Raw genomic sequence first — 14,460 nt, forward strand, 5'->3', positions numbered from 1 at the left:
GAGACGCCCGACATCACGTATCAACTTAGAATTGGAAAAACTCTCAGGCTAAAAAATAAAGGTATGATTTGTCCAGTAAATAAATCCTGATAGAAAAGCTCTGAAATGAGACGGCTGGTGCTGATGGAGCCTTGATCAAAACATGCTTGGATGCTCCCCGCGACAGACCTCAGTGTGAAAACGGAGAGCTTCTAAAAATAGCCTTGCCTAGCTAAGAATCCCCCGTATGGAATGGAAACCAATGAGCACCTTTCTGCATGGTGGATTCAAATATAGGGAATAAAGTGAACGAAAATTGATGTACAAAGTACAAAATCAGAAGATTATCATTATACCCAGCTAAAATAGTACAAGGAACCTTAAATAATTCAGATTCATTTATTGAAGCAAAGCAAACGATAAAACAACTTGAGTCAGACACAGGTCAGATCATTCATTTCATGATGAAAGGTTTAATTAACCCGCAGGCAGTAGCTGGTAACTAAGGGTTTAGAATAGCGACCACACAAGGGAATGTACCCAGCATCCTGTAACAAGTCTCCTGCTTATGCTTAGCTGAATAAGATGTTTGAAATGCAAACATTTTTTTGCGCACACAACAGAAGACAGGCAGGGACTATAAAACACATCATTGGGGGGGGGGGGGGGTATAACAGTATAAAAGCTCTAAGAACAAATAGTTTCAGGCAAATTCAGCAATTTTTGTCATTGATAAACCCTACAGTTTATTAAAAAGTTTAGATTTCCACTCAGTTTCACTTGCTTAAAATGCATTTAATTGATAATAATAATCACTCGTGTGTGACACAGGGCTGACGAATAGAAATGTACATGGATTCTGACAGACTTACATAAATGTACACAGATCCGGTTGTCTTTGTGAAGAACAACCAACTACAAATGGGGGGGGGGGGGGGAACAAAACAGGAATCCTCTACTCTAACATATCAAAAAAATAAACAAAGCATTACATGGAACCTACATGATACACGATGTTTGACTACAGATTAGGCTAACAACCCAGAGAACAGAAGAACCTCCGACTCGCAAAAAAAAAAAAAAAGCCTGGCCAGGAGTGCTCATCCTATTCATTTGGATTCGGGTTGGCATCAGGATACTGGGAGAGGTCAAACGTGAGCACTTTACTGATGACACAGTCTCCTTGCTGTGAATGGAAAAGGAACACCAGATCATACGTATGTAATGTCTATGTCAAGATACTTCTCGTACGGCAGGTGCTACAAATTCTACATTATAGTTTCACACCGGCACACTTCTGTTCATCTCTGTGGCCAGAGAGTGTTTCATCTGTATGGCAACTAGCATACAACTCAGTTCAATAAAATCACAATAGATACAATGTAAAATGCAATCTTCAAGACAGAATCTAATTCTGACTTTTGGAGGCCTGTAGATAAACTACGATATCCAGAAATACTTTGCATTGTATTGTAGAGACACAATATTGAGAGCCATACCTCTGGATAGACACCGATAAGCGAGTCGGCCTTGGTGTAGAATTCTTCCTTCAGGGAGATAACGATGGCCTGGAAGTTCTGCACCGACTGGTCTTTGATGTAATTGGCCACCTTGAGGATTCAAGAGAAATTATGAGCTGCAGTTTGTCTTCAATGTGATGGATAATATTAATAATACGGATTAAAAAAAGAAAAGCAAAACTATGTCATGGTTGGACAGACCTTGCCAATGTTGGTGTTGTCCAGAGCGGCATCAATCTCATCCAGGACAAAGAATGGAGCTGGTTTGTAGCTAAAAATGAAAACAAATGATGTTAAAAAGATTCAAATGGGGCAATCATTTTTCTTTTTATATATATATATATATACTTTATACCTGTGAATAGCAAACAGCAAAGCCAAGGCAGCAACAGTCTTCTCTCCTCCAGACAAGTTGTCCATGGGTCTGAACCGCTTCCCTGGAGCCACGCAGTTATAGTTGATCCCATCCAGATATGGTTCCTCTGGGTTTTCTGGACCCAGGAAAGCCTACAGGACAGGGACACACTCCTTTAACTGACTGCACGGAGTTTGTAATGAGATATCGAGACACTATTGTTACCTGGGCACTGCTGTTGCGTGAGAGGGCCTTGTATATCTCATCAATGTTGGTGGCCACCGATTCAAAGCAGGTATGGAATCGATCAAACCTTTCCTTCTTGATCTGCTCAAAGGCCTGCTTGGCTTTCTTGGCTCTCTTTCGAGCAGCTTCGAACTCTGCGGGAGCAAATGAAACATAATCGTGGATCGCACAAAGAGAAAAGTCTAGAGGTACCATAAGCCTGCATCACTTTTGTTTCTTCTCATGTAATACCTGCCCTTACTGTTGTTCTGCCATCTTACCGTCACTGGTCTCCTGGAACTTGTCCCTGACACTCTCCAGCTTCTCCATGGCCTTCATGTTGGGAGCACTGATCCTCTGTAGGATACTCTGCTGCTCGTTCAGTCGCTGCTGCAGCGTGTTTGTCTCTGCCTTGATCTCTTCCTCTGACAGTGTATCCTGTAGGAAGTCAGGATGAAGAGACTTTTTTTATAGACATCATATCTTTGCTGCGAATGGCTTTTCTCCCCCTTGTTCTTTCATCTCTCTGCACATGAAGTGGATCAACTACCTTGAAGTCTTCAGACAGGTTGTTGTAGTCTATTTCTATGAGAGCCTCTTTAGCAAGAACGGTGCTGGATGTTCTCTGGCTGCTGGAATCATCGTTCTGCGAACTCCCCTTGAAATACAAAGAAAATTAAAGATGACATCTTGTGTGTCTACAGGCTAGAGACAGCAATATGGTGCTTGTGTTTACCTCTCCTTGGCTGATGTCATCCATTGTTCCAGAGCGAAGCGGCAACCTGATATCCTGCATCTTGCAGGCTTGTAACAAGTTGTGACGGTCGCTGCGTTTCTGCTCCAGTTTGGTCTCGATGGCAGTGACCTCTTTCTGGAGCTGAGTCAACTCTCTGGAGGGCATGGAAACGAGGCTTAGTCCACAAATCCTGCATTTTCACGAAGCAGGAAGTTACTTTTACACGTGTGTTTACAGTCACTGACTTGTTAGCACCACCCAGTTTCTTGCGGATTTCCTCCATCTCGTGGTTCTTATCATTGACTTCGGACTTCTTGGTAAGGTGCTGGTTCTTCAGATCCTGCAGCTGGGCCATTGTCTCGTCTATTATTTTCATGTGCCTGTGCTCTTCCTACAGAAACAATTACAGGGATTTAGTTCCATGTCAAGCAGCAGGAAACTGTCCCGTTGAGATTTCATCCTTCGCTTTGTTTTCACCTTTTTAAGTCGTTCTATTTCAGCCTCATCTTTCTTGACAGTCTGTTCCCACATCATGACTTTTTCCTGGTCCTCCTTCAACTGATTTTTTTCGTAGTCTACTTGGATACCCAGGCGGGTTTTCTGTGTCTCAAACTCAAGACTGAAGCAAAAAATAATGATGCATAACCTGTTAGACCAAAGGAAACCTGTGGCAAGTCAACTTAGATTACTTATTGTAGAACTCACCGCTTCTTTGCAATCTCATTTTGTCTCTTCACCTTCTCCTCTTCAAACTCTCTGATGTTCCTGACTCCAATCTCCTTGCAGAATTCAACAAACACCTCATCCTCCACCTGGATGAAGACTCCACTGATTATTACAAGGCCACATATTTACCAATGGGCTAGCAAACGATCACTCCTTTTTATCTCACCAGGTTCATGCGGTCTCGCAAGTCTGTGATCTCCTTCTCACGGGACTGGATGATCCTCTTGATGTCGTTGATGCGAGGGCCAAAGTTGGCCAACTCACTCTCTAGCTTTGACTTTTCCTGCATGAAGCAAGTAAAATGTGGTTTTTTTAATGAACAGTTTGCAGCTGCAACAAACAGCAGAGAGAAAAGGACTGAGCTCTAAGCTGCACCTGCATGTTGAGGGAGAGGTGGCGAGTTTTTGTCTGTTCCAGATCACTCTGGGAATATTTCAGACGCATCTGCAGACCGTGAGCCTGAGACTGCACCTGACGCAGCTCCGCCTCCTTCCTCTTGGCCTTCATTTGCTCCTTTATAATAAAAAAAAAAAAAACACACACACACACATTAAGTAGGAATGGATTTTAGTTTAGATCAAGTGCCGATATATTAAACCGAAGCAATGATAGATCAAAATTCCTCAGGATTCAAACAGCATCCTAAAAAACATAATCAGCATGTCATATTTCATAGAAATCTTTCCAACATTTCCTGATAAGCATCAGACGGTGATCTTAGCAAGTATATGTACTTTAAGCTCATCTGTGAGTTTTTCTTTCTTCTCCTTGAGTTTGTCGACTGCCTTTTCATCCCAGCGTCTGGCTTTAGCCTTCAGGTCGCTGGCTCCTCCAGAGATGACTCCAGACTTCTGGAACAGAGTACCATCCAGGGCTACAGTCTGGACACAGAAAGAGAAGATGTTAGGCACAAGAAGAGCGGCATTTAAAAAAAAAATACACAACACTGCAAAGGCTATGGCATGGAAATAATTCCAATATACGTAAAACCTAGTGACGTCATGTACCTTGTGTCTGTATGGGCCCCCAAAAGCGATCCTTCGCGCATCCTCCACATTTTCGCAGACCAAGGCATTCCCACATGCGTACTGGAGAGCCTTCTTGATGTGTGGAGGCTCGTAGCGAATCACATCGATCACCAGTTTGGCTCCGCGCAGCTCTCGAAGTTTCTCATCCGTTGGTTTCACCTTTGATTTAAAAAACAAACAAAATCCTTTAGGTTTTCTTGTTTGTCATTTTCAGGCATAAAATATCGCTGTTTGTCAAAACTTCTAAAATTGTACACTTGAATTTATAGTATTTCAATTTGTATCTCTGAAGTGAACAAATTTTGCAAACATTCATCAGTGGAGTCAAACCGAGAGAAGATGCTAAACTAAATCTTGAGGGCGTTTCTTCCATGGTTAAAAAAAAAAAGAAAGAAAATTCTATGGAAGTTTGTTTAAAAGTTGTGTACCAGTATATTATTAGCTATAGTGAAAGTGAATATTATCTGTACTGTCCAGTATTCACCTCTAGGTAGTCAAGAGGCAGGAACGTCTCAGGCTCTCCTCGCTGCTCTTTGATGTACTGAATACAGTCCCGGCCAGTCTTCTCCGAGTCAACGATGATGGCATCCATGTTCTTGCCCAAAACTTTGGTCACAGCAATCTGATACTTTTTCTGAGTGGGCTGACACAGGTCAATGAGACGACCATACTGGAAAACAAAAAGAGCAGCACAAGAAGTTTATTTCATTAGGATTTAAAAAAATAAAAAATACTTATTATAATTAACATTTACCAAATACTTTCAAAGTATTCCTTTGCAAGATGATTAAAAACCAGACCATATTGCACCCACAGCTATTTTGTTCCCTTACCACAGAGCCGGGGTAGAGTCTTTTGATGCTCTCCATGATTTCAGCCTTACGCTGCTGCCGGCTGTTTTCCTGCCTGTCAATTCTGGCGTCTCCCAGCTGCTCCATTACCTACAGTAAAAAGACAATGATGATGGGATTGGTTACAGAACATTTCTCACACACACACACAAGTCTAGCTGGCAGCAGTAACAGCTGGAGTGGAGTGCAAACCCCATTTATTGTGCATTCTTGCCAACTAGTTTTGGATTAATGTCCCACCATCATTTTGATTATTGGGAATGCGCTACATCAATAAGTGACATTGTCTGGAGTGAGAATGCTTCTCTTTTAGATTTCTGTCCCTCACTGACAAAGACCTGGTTCGCTACAAACACTACATAAAAACACATCAGCAAAGCAGACACCAGATCATTTGCTTTTCTTTGTGAGCACCAAGCACCTGGTTGAGCTCTGTGTTGATCTCATCAATTCTTCTCTTAGCCATCTCCACTTCTTCAGTCAACTCCTCCTCCATGCGCTTCTGCTCATCCAGTGACTGCCTGAGGGGACGACGGAACACAAGTAAGGAAGTTTAGAATAGAAATCAAGAACCTGTTTCATAGCTCACTCCAAGTGATGCAAACTAAAAACTTGATCCAAAGAACACAGACAGCCCCAGTACTGGAAAAACTTTGTTGTGGGTTGATATGAGGAAACTGTGGATAGACTATGTGCTGTCATGTTGAGTCAAGGGGGGGGAGGGGGATGAGAACAGCATACTTGCTGGTGGAAATGTAGTCCTCTAATTTCTCAATACGCTTCTGATTTTCCTCAATTTCACGAATCTTCTGTTTGATCTTGGCCTGTAGGAAAAAAAAATATGTTGATGTGCTGATTCAAAATAGTTCAAATCTATATATGTTGTTCTGAGAAACGTGGCGATGATCGTCTTATTAACCTCTGTCTCTACTTTCTTCCTCTCTTCCAAGTCAAGGCGATCCTGGTCGGCCTTCTGGTCCCGGTTGAACTTCTCCAGCTCCTGTGCCAGCGTAGCAGCACGTTTACTGGCCTCCTCTTTGAGACGATGGTACTGCTTGACCTGGAGACAGAAGATGCAGATATTTACCCCTACTCAAGGTAAACCGGATTATTTTGGCTATTAATATATTTTGAGATAGAAAAGCGTATTCCATATTACTGCCACTTCCCAGTGAAGGAATAAATTAAGAAAAACATATTGGAACATGTTTAAAAATTACTTCATGATGAGGTAAGGTTTAAATTTTAAATAATAAGTGTTTTTTGTTCTTTTCTTGTTTGGTTGTCGATTATGGCTGTTTGGAATAATCCGACATTGCGGTTTGGTATGACAGAAAATCGGCACGCAGCCATGTGAAAAAAAAATCTGGGGTAAAAAAAACGTAATTTGGGAAACGCAATGCACATATTATGTCTTTCATTTATTTCATGTCGTATTTAAATTTGAAAATCGCACAAAATACGCCATAGACGTACTGGTAAACAGGCATGGAGATGGGATGGCTGTCTATGGAAAACACATAGGCTTCTCTGGAATGTTATTTAGTTAGTCTGACAGTTGCACAACAATCAGTGCAGTTTAACGAACAGGCAACTGTTTGAAGGGCCCTTGAACATGTTCAGAGTTATAACATCAGACCTGATTTTCCTCCAGTGTCAGATCCTGGCCCTGACTCTGGGCCTCTTCCTCCATGCGCTCTTCAAACTCTTGCTTGGTCAATTCTACCGCTTTCATTTCTTTATCCAGCTCATCCATGTCTGCCTTGCGTTTCTTGTACATCTTCTGGGCATTTTGCAGTGACTTGCGTGCTGCCTCAAGCTTCTTGATTTTGTGTGAGGTGTTTTCTTTGGCCTTGATGTACTGCGGCCTTTTTTGGTTCAACTCAGAGTCTTTTTCTCTGTGGGAAGAATCGAGAGATTAATGAAGCTCCAAGCTCTAAAGAACATTATTCATACAGCAAGATCATGCAGATGTCACTTACTTAATTTCCTTCTCAATTGTCTGCTGCTCCCTCATTAGCCTACCCAGCTCCTTCTTCTTGTCTTTCAGCTCCTCCTCAACATGGTCCATTTTTTTGCGGTCCTTATCGATCTCCTTGTTCCGCTGGCCCAGCTCTTTGTTCAGTTTCTCAATCTCAGTCTCATTGTGGTACAACTTGAAGAGCTGCAACTGAACACTAGCCCTGGCAACTTCATCTTTCAGACGCTGGTACCGCTCAGCCTGGCAGAATAAGAATGCATGTCCATTATCTGATCAGGAACACTCTTATTTTAACCTGAGTAATTCTATTCTGTGTAGTTGAATTGGTAATGAAAAAAGTCCCGTTGAAAAATAAAACTGTTATTACTTTCTTTTATATATCGTGTTTGATTAACAAATCTGCGTATCAACAAGAACCATCAACCCGCTGGACCTGAGGTTTGCTCCTCAGACTCAACTCTAACACACACATCCATACCTAGTAATGCCTCGTATACAGCTTTAGTCAATTCACCAGAAACTCCTGATAATTTTACATTAAAAAATACTGGCAGCAAATTTTTTAAAAACTGACAAAAAATCTGAAGCTTGCATCAACAAACGCATCCAAACAAATATTTACAAAAAAAGGGAATGCGTTGTTATTTCCATGTGAAAGGTACGAGTGTTTTCAAATGTAAATGTTTTGATGCCATAACTCACTCGTCTTCTAGTCGTATAGAACGCAAAATTCATACCTCCTCTTTCTCTTGCTTGGCTTCTTTGCGCTCAGCAGCAATGTTTTTCTTGCGATGGTAGTTGAATTGTGTGTCCTCCTCAGCTTTCACCATCTCTTTCTTCCTGCGTTCATACTCCTGGGCCAGCTCTCCAGAGCGCGAGATTTCTTCAAACAGAGCCGTTCGCTCCTTCGGGTTTTTCATGGCTATGGACTCCACAGCACCCTGGTGGAGAAATGGGCAAGGAATAAAACTGGGTTTCATCATTTCCCCTGAAAACATTATGTTACCAAATGTTCATTTAATTACACCATAATTCTAACATTTTGGGTCTTGGAACTTGTCCGCTTCAATCAGTATTTGACAGGACTACTCATTATCAATGAGTTGTTTTTTGTATTAAAAATGTATTACATTTGAGCAACTGTTAATTAGCTTCAAATCATCAAGTGCAACACTTCATTAGAGTACAGAGATCACTATAGAGCACAACCGCCAGTAAAGACTGCTCTTAGAACATGTTCATAGAAAGTTAGTCTCACCTGGAAGACTAGGAAGTTCCTAGCCTTGATCAGAATTCCAAGCTTTTCAAGCTCTTCGCTGTACTCAGGCAAGCCCACCACCTTGCTGTTGATGCGGTACTCAGAAGATGACCCTAATGCACATACCGCAACAATACGAATATTAATAGGAGACAAAACCTCAGAACCACTGGCTTCGAAATCACATACAAAAAGCATGCACCATGAAATGTACTTATTCAATTTATTTATTCAATTTGTCCACAGAAAGACAATTATCTTATAATAAACACATACTTGCAGAATATAATTGTCTGCCTTTTGAGTTTTTGATACAATTGTGACAAATAATTAGGGTCTGATTCAGGTCTCAACTTTATTTGGGTGGATTTATAGTAAATGTGGGTTCAGTGTAGCATAATGTTGTAATGCATGTAAGAGGACCAAACAGATTTTATGAGTTACTAAAAATGCTAAATATACTAAAAATGCTAAATATGTGGCACTGAAACAACCATTTTACTTCTATCAAATTTATTTATTATGAATGTTTGTCATTCCACAAAGACATTCATGAATGGCATATCTGACTCGTACATTCCAACATGTCTGTTGAGGGCAGTTCATACCAATGATGGCCCGAGTGAATGATCGTTCCTCTCCATTGTCCTCCTGGTACACCATACTGACAAAGGCTCTGTTGGCAGCTGGTTTCCCTACGGGCGCTCCATGAATTAGATCCTTCAGAGTCTTCACTCGCAGGTTACTGGTCCTCTCTGCCAACACAAAGCTGATGGCATCCATAAGGTTGGATTTTCCTGCAAGAAAGGCATTACATGTTTTTTAGTGACATAACACATCTAATAGAAATAATTGACAAAAATAAATCGACGTTTTATTCAGCACTCTATGCATTCAAAGTTTCTGTCCATGACATTCTTAATGAGCAAAATTCTTCTAGTTAAGTTCGTTTTTAATTTTAGTCAAAGAGGTGCTGCTTAAATATAGTAACTTTTATACAGTAGCTAGTAACTAAACTGTGTTCTAATGCCACGTTTGATAATAGCCCGTGTTAGTAAACATGGGTGATAAAACTAATACAGATATAATTACACGTACGCTTATATGCAACGAACAGGTTCTGTCACGAATCATAACAGACTTCGTGCAGTGGTCAAACCTTCAGCAAAACAGATACAAAGCTAACGTAACAACTATGCATGAGTTATTTTATCTAAAGCCAGTTGGACATGTTATGCGCTATGTTTACGTTTAGCAAAAACTAGCAAGTCTTCAATTAGCATGAGACAAGCGGATATTTGCAATCAAAACATACCCGATCCATTTGGTCCGATAATTGCAGTGAACTTGTGAAAAGGTCCAATGATTTGTCGTCCTTTATACGACTTGAAGTTTTCGATTTCTATCAGCTTTAAGTACCCCATTTCTGTCGTATGTCCCACTGTTTCTGAAAAATGCCCTGAATACTAGCTAGCAAGCCCGATGTTAGCTCGCTAACGCTATAAACCAGTTTGTATGAGCTATTTTTACGGCGCAGGCTACGTGCGATCAATGAACGTGCAATCTATTACCGGAACATGCACCGCTACATTATGAAATGCATAATCAGTGCAACAACAGAAACACAATCATAATCCAGACCAGATAGACGCGATGTACTTGTGACAACAATGCGCCATTTTACAATGCAACAAGAACACCTTCGAGCGCGCGAGACGCTAAACCCGCAGATTATCGCGAGACTACGTAGACGCAGCCCTACCCTCGTTCCAAATACAGTAATCAAATACTCATTCTAACATTACAGTCCTGCATTCCTTTTCCATTTCAATAAGTATTTGTTTTTGTATAAGCGTACCAAAGATTATTTATGTTTAATTAGGCATAAACCGTGAAGCCGTAAATTGTTGTAGCCATGGTTGCCAAGGAACTCAAAACATAACTTTGCGCTCGATAACAGAGACGCAAAAGCGGTCGTAAGTCAAAACGAACTGGAACGCATCTAACATTAAAGGTAAGTGCGTTAGATTCGTAAACTGATTTTAAATAAAAATAAAAATTGACATTTGATCTTAACCAAAATACTGAGAAGTGATATTAACGACAGTCAGTGTCAGTGAGATCTCTTCAGACTTTGGTTGGAAGTGTTTAAAATGAATGAAATCTGGTTTAAAATTAATGAATGTGTGCAGCATTTGCGATAATTCATTCATTCGGAAGATGAATGAATGAATGAATAAATAATAATAATAATGGAAAAATGTATTTCCAGCTCGAATGTTTCAAACATTGTAATGCACCTCTTGCCATCAGGCTCATTATAAACTTTGTACATTGGAAAATGTACAAATTGGATTTGCCTCTCGACCAGTCCAGAGAAAGGGCTGTGGACAAGCGAAGGTCTGCAGACACCGCACGCAAGTCCCGGATCCTCAACACTCGTCTCCGTGTGATGGGCCTCGACCTTGATGCTCTGAATAAACAGGTCCAGGAGAAAAAGCACCGGCAAGACACGGAGATGCAACAGGACAAAGCTTTTGGTAAACACTGGGCGAGAGCCAGGAAGTAGACAATTAAATAAGTTGAATAACAATAAAAACTTTTAACCCAGGGACATAACAGGGAACACAATCCCCTATAAGAATTCAATTTCAATGTATGAAATCACCTTTCATCTTGAATGACCATTTATTTTATTACATTGCAGATAAGTTGAGAAAGTACCACGATGACATGCTCCTGCAGCAGGATGCTGATGAAAGTGAGAAAAGGGCAGCTTTACTCACTGACCTGACTCAGTATTGGGCCACTCAGGAGCATGATGACTCACAAGATGCTGATATTAAGTGTGACCTGAAGGGGGCATTCAGGATCTCCATTCCAGAGTCTGAGCTGGGGCCCGCAAGTATGCAAATCTTTCAGGTAGGCTCAGCGTAACAGGCGGATGCTTAATATGCATCAGAGACCAGACACACTACCTCCTGAGCGCCGCATTCATTCTTCTTTAATGTACAGGGAGAAGGAATCGGAGAGGAGCAAAAGAAGAGCGAACGAATGAAGAAAACACAAAGAGATCTGCTAGAACAGATGCAAGACAATGAAAGACAACTCCTGAGAGACAAGCACAGAGGTGAAAAGAGACAAACACAAGAAGACACTGTTCACCATAGCATCTGTAACTCACACGCATGCTTCATGCCATCCTGCACCATCACACTCCTTCACGCAGGCCTTACTGCCAGGTGGCATTGATGGATGCTCATCCCAGACATCCATCCGTTCCGCATGTGTGACTGTGTCGCTGGAGAGCTTTGTGCGACGATTAATGGCTAATGCATGTGTGGAAAACCAGGCTTCTGGTGATTTCCAACAAGCATGTGCGTGTGTTACAGAGACGCTCATAAGCAAAGAGATGGTGCGTCAGGACTTCGGGGGGGTTCAGCTGCATGGACTCGAGGAGGAGTGTAAGAAAGCTGCCCGGATCACTCTTGACAACGACAATCAAGCTCTGGTACAGTGGATGCATGCTCAAACACGTATGGACAGAGAAATCATTCTCTGAGGTGGAAACCCACAGGGCTTTGAGCTCTGACATGGCATCCTCATGAGGGCTTATAAACCTGAAATAGCTCATTGAAAAATGTTAAGTGATGCATACACACAGTCAAGATGCAGGAAGGTGCCATCATATTAGCTGCTACCGAGCAACACGGAAGGTGAAACTGCTTTGATGTATGCGTGGGCATTGTCTGTTCATAAAAGCCCCGATTTAACCGTCCCATCATTTGGCTGCTCTGAATGCACTCGACGGAATCGTCCGCTGGGAGTCTTCCCCCTAAATCCTCCAGGTCACGGTATATTTCAAGTTATTTTTGTGGTTTCTCCAATAACTACTCACATGCAAAGTGCACAAACAAATGCAAATGACTGACTGCATCTCCCAGGGGATGTTCCCCACCCAGCTGAGCCTCACCTCATATGCTAATCATCGCAGAGGATAATCGATCGTTGGCTCAGTAACATCGTCTCATTCACCTACAGGCTGCAGCACAGGCAGAGAAAATGAAGGAGCAGCAAAGGAGGGAGGAGATGGAAAATCTTGCAGAGATGTTTCACACTCTGACATCCGACATGATGACAGATGCAGCAGAGAAAGAAGTGGGAGGAGGGAGGCCGCCTCGTCTTCTGAGCGACAGGTGGAAGGGGATGAGCCCCGAGCAGCTTAGCGCCATCCATAGGAAGAGAGGAGAACAGCGTATTGAGAGACAGGTAAGTCAAATATTTCTCTGGTCTTTACCTTGATGTCCCACAAAATCCCTTCCCAAAATTCCATTTGCATCATGACTTTTAAATTGCCATCCACATGTGAAAGGAAGACGACTAACATACTCTCAGAAGAGTTGTAATGTTGCAATATAAAGGCATGAAATAACACACACAAAAAAAACTCTCCCAGAGAGATGAACACTTTGTAAAGCATCCTTGTGTAAAATGATGAAAACCAAATAAGCTTGGTGACCTTCTGTGGTCAGCACAGGTCTGAATTTATTATGTTCCTCCTTTGGCATATTTATTTAGCTTGCCCTTTAATTTGGCATCCAGTTCTCTGCTTATTTGTAAACCAGTCTTCTGCATTTATCTCAAGGTTGTGATCAAGTGGAAATAATGCCCTACCAGACACCTTTTAACCAAATTAAAGAAATCTTCATATTTTGTCGCAGAAATATTAACAATCTCTTATTATTATTCATGTTGGTATAATTTATGTTGGCAGCCACATACAAGATCACCTACAAAGAATCTTTAAACCTTGTATCCCATTTACAGTTCCATGTATTTCTTGCAATCCTTAGAGACAACGTCAGGCAGAGAAGGTTCAGAATGCCGCTCGGGAACTCCAGCTCCTGAAGCTGTGGAGAGGAGCAGAGGAGGAGGACAGAAGAGCAGAAGAGCTGAGGAGAGAGAAAAGGATCCAGATGGATCATTACAACAAGCTGCTGGCCACAGAGCAACACGCAAGGTGAGCATCACACATACCGCACCTACATATAAAGCTACTGTAGATGCATTCTGGTTGCAGGAGACAATGTCCTTTGTGATATAATATGCATTTAAAATAAGGATTTTTATGTCTGTCTCTGTTTGCCCCAGTCAGGAGTTCCTGAACAAGAAGCTGTACACCAACAAACCCACCGAGGAGTTCTTTTCTCAGTTTAACAGCAGCTACCGCTGACAACCCCACGCCTTCCACAGCCTTGTCCTCTTGGGAAATAGTGTTAATAAAATCTATTGATGGGTTTTACCCTAAATCAATGTGGCTTCAATCCCAGGCAATCAATGCTTGCTGACATACAGTGAACCCTGCGTGTTAATTTTATTGTCAGATATTGAGGATAAAAGGGACCCTTTTATGATACAGATTGTTGCACATACTTTATTTTTCACTCATATATCCAGTTACAGTGGTAGATTGGTAATGCATTAGCAGGTGGCCCCATATATAGTACAAATTCACCCAAGTCTTATCATTTGCTCGCGATACATAAATACCCACAGCTCCAATCTGATAATTGTGCACCCCACACATGCACCACAAAACATATACACTCCTGTAGTGACAGTCGCCCCCTACCCCTCACCCCTCCCTTCCAACTCAGGTATTATTGTTCAAAATCTCTGCCTTTAGAAGCAACGCTAAACAAACCAATCTGTGATTTAAACCATTTTTTTTATGTTTAACTCTAATTTTACTGTAAAATGGGAGGCAGCAGTGGAAAAGCAAAGGCCAGCATCCGCAGCTT

The 14,460-nt window shown here is 41.6% G+C and overlaps 2 protein-coding genes across 2 annotated transcripts; one reads left to right on the forward strand and one right to left on the reverse strand.

Annotated features, from left to right (window-relative positions):
- Positions 1-377: 377 nt before the first annotated feature.
- smc1a (structural maintenance of chromosomes 1A) lies at positions 378-10,083 on the reverse strand. The gene is made up of 26 exons (XM_068744117.1): positions 9,975-10,083; positions 9,268-9,456; positions 8,660-8,772; positions 8,139-8,342; positions 7,403-7,641; positions 7,060-7,318; positions 6,340-6,480; positions 6,162-6,244; positions 5,842-5,941; positions 5,403-5,510; positions 5,054-5,239; positions 4,549-4,728; positions 4,276-4,422; positions 3,917-4,054; positions 3,708-3,824; positions 3,521-3,627; positions 3,293-3,434; positions 3,061-3,206; positions 2,816-2,969; positions 2,630-2,737; positions 2,361-2,517; positions 2,080-2,234; positions 1,855-2,006; positions 1,701-1,770; positions 1,479-1,589; positions 378-1,165 (listed from the first exon to the last, which is right to left on the reverse strand). Exons 1-26 carry the CDS (start codon positions 10,081-10,083, stop codon positions 1,085-1,087), a joined length of 3,696 nt encoding a protein of 1,231 aa, XP_068600218.1. The 3' UTR covers positions 378-1,084.
- A 917-nt stretch (positions 10,084-11,000) lies between these two features.
- On the forward strand, positions 11,001-13,892 carry ribc1 (RIB43A domain with coiled-coils 1). Its single transcript, XM_068753837.1, has 7 exons — positions 11,001-11,199; positions 11,367-11,581; positions 11,675-11,789; positions 12,052-12,170; positions 12,701-12,928; positions 13,513-13,679; positions 13,811-13,892. Exons 1-7 carry the CDS (start codon positions 11,001-11,003, stop codon positions 13,890-13,892), a joined length of 1,125 nt encoding a protein of 374 aa, XP_068609938.1.
- Positions 13,893-14,460: the final 568 nt, after the last annotated feature.

This window comes from Brachionichthys hirsutus, chromosome 2 (assembly GCF_040956055.1).
Source record: "Brachionichthys hirsutus isolate HB-005 chromosome 2, CSIRO-AGI_Bhir_v1, whole genome shotgun sequence".
NCBI classification, from domain to species: domain Eukaryota; kingdom Metazoa; phylum Chordata; class Actinopteri; order Lophiiformes; family Brachionichthyidae; genus Brachionichthys; species Brachionichthys hirsutus.

Coding starts and splice junctions, on each gene's coding strand:
- smc1a (XM_068744117.1), bottom strand. CDS start 10,083: ATGGGGTACTTAAAGCTGATAGAAATCGAAAACTTCAAGTCGTATAAA. Junction 5,240..5,402: donor GACTCTACCCCGGCTCTGTG/GTAAGGGAACAA, acceptor TTTGTTTTCCAG/TATGGTCGTCTCATTGACCT. Junction 4,055..4,275: donor AACTCACAGATGAGCTTAAA/GTACATATACTT, acceptor TTTATTATAAAG/GAGCAAATGAAGGCCAAGAG.
- ribc1 (XM_068753837.1), top strand. CDS start 11,001: ATGTACAAATTGGATTTGCCTCTCGACCAGTCCAGAGAAAGGGCTGTG. Junction 11,582..11,674: donor CAAGTATGCAAATCTTTCAG/GTAGGCTCAGCG, acceptor TTTAATGTACAG/GGAGAAGGAATCGGAGAGGA. Junction 11,790..12,051: donor CCTGAGAGACAAGCACAGAG/GTGAAAAGAGAC, acceptor CGTGTGTTACAG/AGACGCTCATAAGCAAAGAG.